This window comes from Cyprinodon variegatus, unplaced genomic scaffold, assembly GCF_000732505.1.
Source record: "Cyprinodon variegatus isolate N-32 unplaced genomic scaffold, C_variegatus-1.0 Scaffold2451, whole genome shotgun sequence".
NCBI classification, from domain to species: domain Eukaryota; kingdom Metazoa; phylum Chordata; class Actinopteri; order Cyprinodontiformes; family Cyprinodontidae; genus Cyprinodon; species Cyprinodon variegatus.
Genome location: NW_015152904.1, coordinates 4352 through 14025, shown reverse-complemented (window position 1 = coordinate 14025; position 9674 = coordinate 4352). Strand labels below are relative to the sequence as shown.

At 41.7% G+C, this 9674-nt stretch overlaps 1 protein-coding gene across 1 annotated transcript in view; it reads left to right on the top strand.

The window, feature by feature from the left end:
- Window positions 1–1526: 1526 nt before the first annotated feature.
- LOC107080884 (zinc transporter ZIP10-like) overlaps window positions 1527–9674 on the top strand; it is a gene marked incomplete at its 3' end in the record, with an annotated part of 11410 nt that continues 3262 nt past the window's right edge. Inside the window, exons 1-2 of the mRNA XM_015369092.1 lie at window positions 1527–2459; window positions 2638–2815. Coding sequence (XP_015224578.1) covers window positions 1527–2459; window positions 2638–2815 — 1111 coding nt within the window. The remainder of the gene's footprint in view (window positions 2460–2637; window positions 2816–9674) is intronic.

The following is a 9674-nucleotide window of genomic DNA, read 5'->3' as shown; positions in this document are numbered from 1 at the left end:
ATTTTGTGTTATTCTAGTTTTTTTTATTTTTTTTTATTTATCCTTTATTTAACCAGGTAATACCCATTGAGATTAAAAATCTCTTTTGCAAGGGAGACCTGGCCAAGATAGGCATCAAAATTACATCACATCATTACATACGTACAAAGACACACACATAAAAGCCAAATATGCACTTACAATAACATTTCAATTAAAACATATGAGGGAGTCTAACTCAAAACATCTAATTCTCAGCTTAAAAGTATTCAAAGGAACCAATTTACTAAGTTTCGTGTTATTTTGCAGCAAATTCCATGTAAAGGGAGCAGAGTAAGCAAAGGCCTTTTTACCCAGCTCAGTACTGACACGTGGGACAGAAAACAAGACAACAGCCTGAGAACGGAGAGAGTAATGACCAGTACTTTATTCATAAGAAGTGAACATAAATAAGATGGAAGCGCACCAAGAACAGCCTTATATATAAATATATACCAATGACAAAGCCTGTGTGTAGCCAAGGCAGACCACCCTACACCAGAATACAGCTCACAGTGATGGGTGCGAGCTTTACAATTAGTAATAAATCTCAATGATGCGTGAGGCTGCGTCAATCATCTGCAGGCATTGAGCAGATTAATGCATATATAATATATCACCATAGTCCAGCACGGTTAAAAAAGTGGATGCCACCAATCGTTTTTTTACATTAAAAGAAAAGCACAGCTTATTTCGAAAGTAAAAATCCAATTTTAGTCTCAACTTTCTCACTAGACAGTGAACATGAGGCTTAAATGATAGGTGGTCATCAATGACAATACCAAGATACTTATAAGTTGAAACTATCTGTATTTCACGACCATCAAGAGTAACCACTGAAGGAAAATTCAGTGACCTGTTCCGAAGGTCTGTGAAAAGCATACATTTAGTTTTTTCTGCATTGAGCACAAGTTTCAACTGTNTTATGTTGTGTAATTTTCTTTTTCTTCGAATTGATATTATAAAACTGGTATCGAAAAAAAGTATCGTTCTGGAACCGGTATCGAAGTGAAGGTATCCGTATTTGTACCGGCACCGAAAATTTTTGAACTATACCCAGCCCTAGTTAGCAATGCATCAAGCCGTTTTTTTAGTGAGTAAATGTATATACTTTTGGGCTCATTAGTGTTTCTGTACCTTAACTGGTCTAAATCAGCACTCAGCTTAATTTCAATGAATTAGTTTATTTCAAACCCTTTGCTGTTTGTCTGAGTATTAATCAGAACCGTGATCACCAGAGGTTTCTCTTTTTTTGCCCGACTGTCGTATAAAAGTCACTCTGTGTCCCCCATTCCAAAGGGATGCACCCATTCGCCTGTTTCAATTTGCATTTTCTCGAAACAAAAACAAGACTTTGTTGTGGCACTGTATTTACTGACATTTTCAATTGAAAATGGACGGGAAGTGAAACGTCTTCAAACTTGAAAACAAACTCCAGTTGATTGTTTTTTTTTTTAACTCATTCTGTGTTTGTTTGTTTTTTACAGGGGACCAATAAAAAGGACACAATGCGAGTACATGTACACACGAAATTCTGCTTCCTGTGCGTTATCACCTTCATCTTTCATCACTGCAACCATTGCCACGTGGAAGGGCATGACCACGCCAGCGACTTACATCAGCACAGCGACCTACAGATTTCTGAGGCTCCGTATGTTCGTTCCACCACCGTATCCCCGGACTCAAACAGTCCTGAAGGGCCACCTCTAGAGGAAGAACAGCGTTACTACATCCAACAGCTGTTTAGGCGCTATGGGCAGAAGGATCGCTTGGATTTCCAGGGTTTTGAGAGTCTCCTCCATAGCCTGGGTTTAGGATCAGTTAAATTGGTTGCCGTGGATCATGAGGATATCGGTCATGACCACGTGGCACACCTCGACCTGCTGGATGTGCAAAATGGGCTACACTCACATACATCCTCCAGTAAAGTCCACAGTCACGATCATTCGGGCCATAAGCACCATCACCCACACGTAGAACAGGTTCCCACGCGCTGCAGCCCCACTACTGCTACTGGGGGGCCAACAAATCATGACCATAAACACGGTGATGATGATCATGATACCCATGACCACAACCATAATCACACACATGATGAAGACCATCAACACCAGCACACAGAGGTCCAGCCTGACCACAAAGACCCGTCTTCTACTCCCCATCAGAGCCCCACAAACCACAGCAGCGACCATCACAGTCATAAAGAGCATAGAGATGAGCCAGCACTGCCAAGTGTAACGCCGACGGAAAATCCTGCAAGGACCAGGAAGCCGGGAAAGGTCAGAGGTCAGGGCAGGTCAAACAAGTTCCCTTCAACTGAAGCGCCTCCAACTGATGATCATGACCACAGTGGCGCTCACAAAGACAAGAGAGAGGCTCCAGGGTTGGCTGCCTCATCGGGGCTCATAGCACATGCAGGACACTCGCACCAGCATGAGGAGGTAGGACTTCACCATGAATCATAATCACATTATCAGTTTTTGGATGCCTCTGTGTTTGTTCTCTTCACCCCAAAAAGTTCTAAGTGTTTAGCTGTGTAATCCAATGAGTTGTTGTTTTAAAGTCTGCGTTTTTTCCCGGTATTTACGTTCTTTTTGAACATGTTTCCTGCCCACACAGTGCTTGAACCTGACTCAGCTCCTCACCTACTATGGCCTGCAGCCTGACTCCGTCATCTCCAAGAGTGAGTTCACCTACCTGTGTCCCGCCCTCCTCTACCAGATAGACAGTCGCGTCTGTATCCGCCATTACCATCAGGTGGACGTTGAGCAGGAGGCCCTGGAGACTGTCAGTTCTGGTGAGAAGCCAAACATTTATCGTATGTTTTTTTTTTTTTTTATCCTTTATTTAACCAGGTAATACCCATTGAGATTAAAAATCTCTTTGCAAGCGAGACCTGGCCAAGATAGGCATCAAAATTACATCACATCATTACATACGTACAAAGACACACAAAAGCCAAATATGCACTTATGATAAAATTTCAATTAAAACATTGACATGTGAGGGAGTCCAACTCAAAACATCTCTTTCTCAGCTTCAAAGGAACCAATTTACTAAGTTTCAAGTTATTTTGCAGTAAATTCCATGTAAAGGGAGCAGAGTAAGGCCTTTTTAGCCAGCTCAGTACTGACACGTGGGACAGAAAACAAGACAACAGCCTGAGAACGGAGAGAGTAATGACCAGTACTTTTTTTCATAAGAAGTGAACATAAATAAGATGGAAGCGCACCAAGAATAGCCTTATATATAAATATATACCAATGACAAAGTCTCCGTGTAGGCAATGCAGACCACCCTACACGAGAATACAGCTCACAGTGATGGGTGCGAGCTTTACAATTAGTAATTAATGATAGGCTGCGTCAATCTGCAGGCATTGAGCAGATGAATGCATATATAATATATCACCATAGTCCAGCACAGTTAAAAAAGTGGATGCCACCAACCGTTTTTTTACATTAAAAGAAAAGCACAGCTTATTTCGAAAGTAAAAACCCAATTTTAGTCTCAACTAGACAGTGAACATGAGGCTTAAATGATAGGTTGTCATCAATGACAATACCAAGATACTTATAAGTTGAAACTATCTGTATTTCACGTCCATCAAGAGTAACCACTGAAGGAACATTCAGTGGCCTGTTCCAAAGGTCTGTGAAAAGCATGCATTTAGTTAGTTTCAACTGTAGCAAAGTATTTTGGACCACATTAAAAGCTGAAAAGCAGATCTCCAACTTTCTGCATAAAGGCATGACTTTATAGTCCCTCTGAGTCAGATCACATAGTGCCTGAGGGTTGGCTTCATAGTCTTCATGTTTATAAGGTCTTTAAATTTGATCAGGTCAAATACCTCTGCAAGCGACTCGCGTTAAAATGGCCTCTGCTCTGATCAGCATGCTGTGGGAAACACCAGAGCTGGTTCCTGCTAATTGACGTGACACCATTGAGCGCAAAGTACCGATACAACACTCCACGCCAGTCACAACCTGAAACAACTCTTCTTATGGTGAGAGGGATTTCGAGAGAGAGAAGAGTGAAACAATACTGCACACTTACTACACGCTGGCTTCCTTACATGCTACTCTCCATTGTTTACTTTCCTGTAGGGTTAGGCGATAAAGGAAATTAATTTCGATTAATTCTTGTTTTTAAAAGTTCACCATTTGGTTTTTTGCTAAATCGTAAAATCTAGAAAGTATCTTCTTCTGCATAATTTACTTGCGCGTTTGCTTCCGCCGCCTCTTTCCACCCAATAGCATGCTGCACTGCTTACTCACGCCATAGCTGCCGTCCAATCTGAAGAGTTGGTACTGAGAAAAGGGACTCGTTGTTTCGTTGATTATTTGGAAGTGGTTCGGCTTTGACAAGGCCGATGTGGAGCAAACTACAGTAGTGTGCAACTAACTTGTTTCAGCATCTCCGGCAAAGGCACCCCACAGAATGGGAGCTTTGGGAGTGCAGCGTCGGTAGCATGGGTAAAGACAAACATGACCACAACAAGAAAAGACCTACAGAGGAGGATTAGAGCTAACTAATTTGTAAATATTGTTTCAGTTTGATATGGAAAATAAGTCAGAATTCTGACTTTAATCTCAGAATTCTGACTGAATTCCGACAGCTAGCTAACATGTTAGCATCAAGCCGTAGCCATGTCTGTTTTAGAGACTAGGGCCATTTCTCCATTCACTAGAACGGGAGTACGGACTCCTGTTCTCACCTAGTATGTTCTTGAGAAGAACACAGTAAAGTCTGGACTTTGTGAGAACGGGAGCACGCAGCATAAATATGGGTCAATTGGAACAGAAGCGTACTTGTGACGTCACCACACGCTCAGCTCGTCTGCATTTCACCTGTTATTAATAGTCTCTAGATAATAATAAATAACTTTTTTCATTTAGTGGGTGAATAATAATAATTAACACAGTCAGATAAACACAAATTAAATTAACATTTTGCCAAATAAAACAAAAAAAAATCGCCATCAGAGCCAGCGGTCCTTCACACAGGGCTATGCTGAGACAGGGCTGCTAAATCGGTAAATGGACCATATAGTGACGCATTAAAGTATAATATTCTTGCCTCAAATGATCTTAAAATGTACTTTTATTAAACAACAAAAGAAAAGTGCGCGATTGAAAGCTGCTGCTGCTGCTGTGCATGCTGGGACAGCTGTCAATCTCAAGAACGGATAAGTCTGCTCTGATGCATACTCGATAAAAAGGGCGGGGCGAGAACAACACCCAGGGATTTGGTGCATTCTCGGTCTGGCGTTCTCGGCAATTGGAACAGTGCTCGGGCTGAGGCTGATGACGTGTCACGACTACATCAGAAAGCTCAAGAACGCATATTGAGAAACGGCCTAGCTCTCTTTTTAATCATCTCTGGTCTTCCATTAATGAAATAGCAACATTGGGGACGCCTCCGGCACGTAAAAATGTGCTTAATTTCGTCATTTTCCACCATTGTGTTACATTGTGTTAGGGGCCCCCCGCCCCTTCTGCAGACACTCTGCTGGTACCGGAGGCCTCTGTTAGGTCAAATCTACATCCGCTCTACACTATGCGTATTTCCTTTTTGGTCCCTTACAGGCTGGTTTTGTTTGTATGACCGCCATTGTGAAAAAAACGACTGAAGATGGACGAGCTAGAAGAGCGAGATGCGCGAGAATGCTGGGACCTTTTGTTTTACCTGGATCCCCGCTCTTTTTCGCCTTCATGTCCCTTTGTTATCGCAAAAAATTTATCCCACTTCTTCACCGCCTTGACCTTATCCAGACCCAGTACCTGATTGTCCCTCTTGCGTTGTGGCGTGGAATAACAAAGCGCAGACCACGCTTTAATATCAGGCATAACTCAAAAATGTATGCATCATACCTGCGAAAAGCTAACTGCGACACACTGCAGGAGTATAACCAGGCTGTTAGTGTGTCTAATGACTGAAGTTCTGCCTGATCCATAACAAAACGGAATAGAAACTGTTTATGGTGAACAAAGTAACTGCAACACCATTATATAAAGGGAGAGAGCTGGGTAGCGCTTTGTTCTGTAGCTAACAGGTTAGCCTTTTTTAGCTCGGTCAGTTAGCCATATTAAGCTAAACAACTGTTCGTTCTCTACAAGTAGAATAACTTTTCTTTGTCTAAGATGTCTATGAAAATCATTTTTAAGATGTTCCATTGTTCCTCCTCTGGCCTCAGATCTTAATAAAAAGAATAAAAATAAGCTGAGACTTTTTTGTCACCTTGTTAAATGGCAGAGCTCAGTCTTAGAAGGCAGTACTTTCCTTCAAGATTAACGATGATTGTTTTCTACTTTCAGCTACTTTAGAACGCAAATGAAATGTAAAATAATACAAAATATAGGTAATGATATGTTGAGATTCCAAAAGAGATTTGATCCTTAATAAACGGGTGCCATACAGTTTGTCCGAGTGGAGTTGCCATATGTTGATGTCATTGAGCCGGTCTGGTACCTACACCCTCTTTAACAGAGAGTATAACATTAGCTATGCTAACAGACCAGCTAATATAAAAATGTATGACATTAAGAAAAACGTTCTGTTATTGTTGGCATATTAGCTACGATAATATAATGTTATAAGCTATCATTAGCTGATACGTCAAACATTAGCTATATTTTAGCCGTGTAGATATGCGTTGCTATGGGATACGCTGCCCTCCATTCATTGCTGTGACAGGCAACAATAAAACCTTTTAGGTTTCCACGTGTTAGAGGTTTACTGCTCATACTTTAACAGCAACAGCTTTATAAAAACTATGGGGTATTTAAAATTGTTATGTTAAGATATCTACAACAGTTAGTAAATAAAATCCAGCCAGGAATGTGGCTTAAGGAAAAATGTCTCAGTTTGATTAACTTTCTAAGGACTCCAGTCTTCTTAGTTTTATTTGCATTTGAAACCAGAAATCACAGCGTTGGTCAGTTAATCAGTAACGACTTCTCGAAATAAAACTCATAAAACCATAAGCATTTCACACAGATAAGAGCAGAACCTGTGATCACTCAGCTTCGCCGTGCAAATGGAAGAAATTGAAGTTCTTCATTAATATTTGTGTATCAGTTTATATTATTATACATGCAGTGTTAAGGATGATACTCCATTGTTTAAATAATGATTCTTCTTAGTAGTTTGATTTTACTTTTTACTGTAAAGTTTCCTGGAAATTGTGAAGCCATTCAAGTCGTCATTAACACTGTGCACCTTAGCGAGAGGTGGGGGGTCATAAAATGTTCTGCTCAGCCTAATTTAATGAGAAATAGTGGTAAAAATCTGCTTTTGCTGACAGATAATCATTGCAGCTTCAACGATTTGAACTTTTGTTTTTCAGCTAGCGCGGAATAAAGCCACAGACACTTAAGTTCAGTTGTGAGGATGTTCAATTATTAAACAGGGTCCCCTCCGGAGGAACCCACATCACATGAGCCTCAGGCAGCCCCACGCTGCCGCTCACAATAGTCATAAAAATGGTAATGATGACAGGAGAGACGGCACAAACAAGTCAAAAGGGCAGCAATGGCTCCTCATTAGTGGGAAACTAGAGGAGTTAGACTCTCAGAAATGGCGCGCCAAGATTGGAGCGTAGACATGAGGAAACGCTGCAGAGCTGCCTATCATCTACCTCCTGCTGGCCTTCACGGGGGAGCTCAGAAAATGTGCCGGTCCTTCTCTGGCTCTCACTCCCCCTCTCTTTGCTGAGCCAATTAGGAGGGCCTAAGCGACACTGTGGGCCATTTCTCTGAGCCATGGCTCACAGGAGACGTGTAATTGGAGAGACGCCGCAGACCAGTCGCTCTCCATTTCTTCTCTTTTGTTCCTTTATCACCAGCCTCCATCGCTCTGCTGCAGCCCCTCTGCACACCTCAGAACCACACCTGCATCAAGGTAATGAGCTGCATGAGTGTGAGGGAACTCCGGTGATGGACTGTCTGGCTGATGTACAGTTGCCTCTCAGGGCTGCTCGCTCTGATGGCGACAAATAGGAAAGCAGTGAGCTGTAAAAGCTTCTCTGTAAGGCACCATGAAAACAGGAAGACAACAGTAAAATAAAAGTGCGAAGGTTATGTGTGATGTTTGGCCCTCCTAACTATGCCTCGATATTTAAATGCGGTCTCCTGCGAGGCTCTATGTCAGGGGTCGGCAACCCAAACTGCTCAAAGAGCCATTTTGGACCAAAAAGAACAAATCTGTCTGGAGCCACAAAAACGCAAGTCTTATAAGAGTCGCATGTGTCAACACGGGCTCTAAGTATATTAGCCCACTATAAAAAAAGGAATATGTGACCCTAAATCAGACGTCACCAATGCGGTGCCCGCGGGCACCAAGGGGCCCTCAAGGACCACATGGGGTGCCCTCTTCGTCTTCTGAAAACAGAAGAACTCACTCAGTGGGTTAAGTTTAATTTTTTTTTTATATTCTGTTGCTCTTCTTTTTAATCATTTATATATTATTTCCTCATGTTAACTATTTCATCATATTTCAGTGGTTTCAAAATGACAATATTAAAAAGAAAATTATAAAAGAATAAAATAAGAATAAAAATGAGTTTTTATGGATGAGATTTACTGTAGGGGAACACTGATCCCTCCAGTTCATAGGTCAGTATTGGTAGCTCTTCCTATGATTCGGTAGCCATGAAGTAGCCCTCAGCCTTAAAAAGGTTGGTGACCCCTGCCCTAAATACACTCCTGATCAAAATCTTAAGACCAGTCAAAAAATTGCAAGAATTAGCATTTTGCACTATTGGATCTAAACAAGGTTCTAAGTAGAGCTTCACAATGTTAAAAGAAGAAAGAGACAAAAACTTTTGAGCGGCGAAATTAATTAAAAACTACATTTACACTCAAACATGATTTGTTTCAGCTGATCAAAAGTTTAAGACCATAGCTCAAAAAAAAAAAAAAGTGTTTCCAGGAGGCTAGTGGGAACGTTGCTCCAAGTGTTGAAGATGGCTTCACCAAGGGCATCCACTGTCTGGAACTGATGTCCATTTATGTAAACTTCCCTTGCCATCCATCTCCAAATGTTCTCAATTGGGTTTAGATCCGGGGAACATGCAGGATGGTCCAAAAGAGAGATGTTATTCTCTAGGAAAAACTCCTTTGTCAGGCGGGCAATGTGAGCTGCAGCATTGTCCTGTTGAAAAACCCAATCATTACCACACAGACCAGGGCCCTCAGTCATGAGAAATGCCCGCTTCAACATCTCCACATAGCCAGCTGCTGTTTGATGCCCCTGCATAAACCCGAAGCTCCATTGCTCCATAATAATTATTTCTGATTAAATGTTTATCCTGGAGCAAATGTCACACAGTAGCATGAGGTGAGGGACGAGCAGTGAACGCTCTCACCAGGTGGAATTCACCGTGCACCACCCTTCACTGCAATTGGATTTGAGGAAAAAAAATTGTAGAAAATTCCCATCCCTGCATCAGAGCGCTACCTGTTCGATCTGTGGACGGTTTTGCAACAAACCTAGCAAGAGTAGTGGAGTTTGAAGATGCAATCCACTCCTTAAAGGAATAGTACACCCAAAACATGATTAGCCTTCATTTTCTACTCACCCCCATGCTGAACAACACTCTGGAGTACTTTTTTGATATCTCAAATGCATCTGGAGATCTGGGAGGCTTCTTGCTG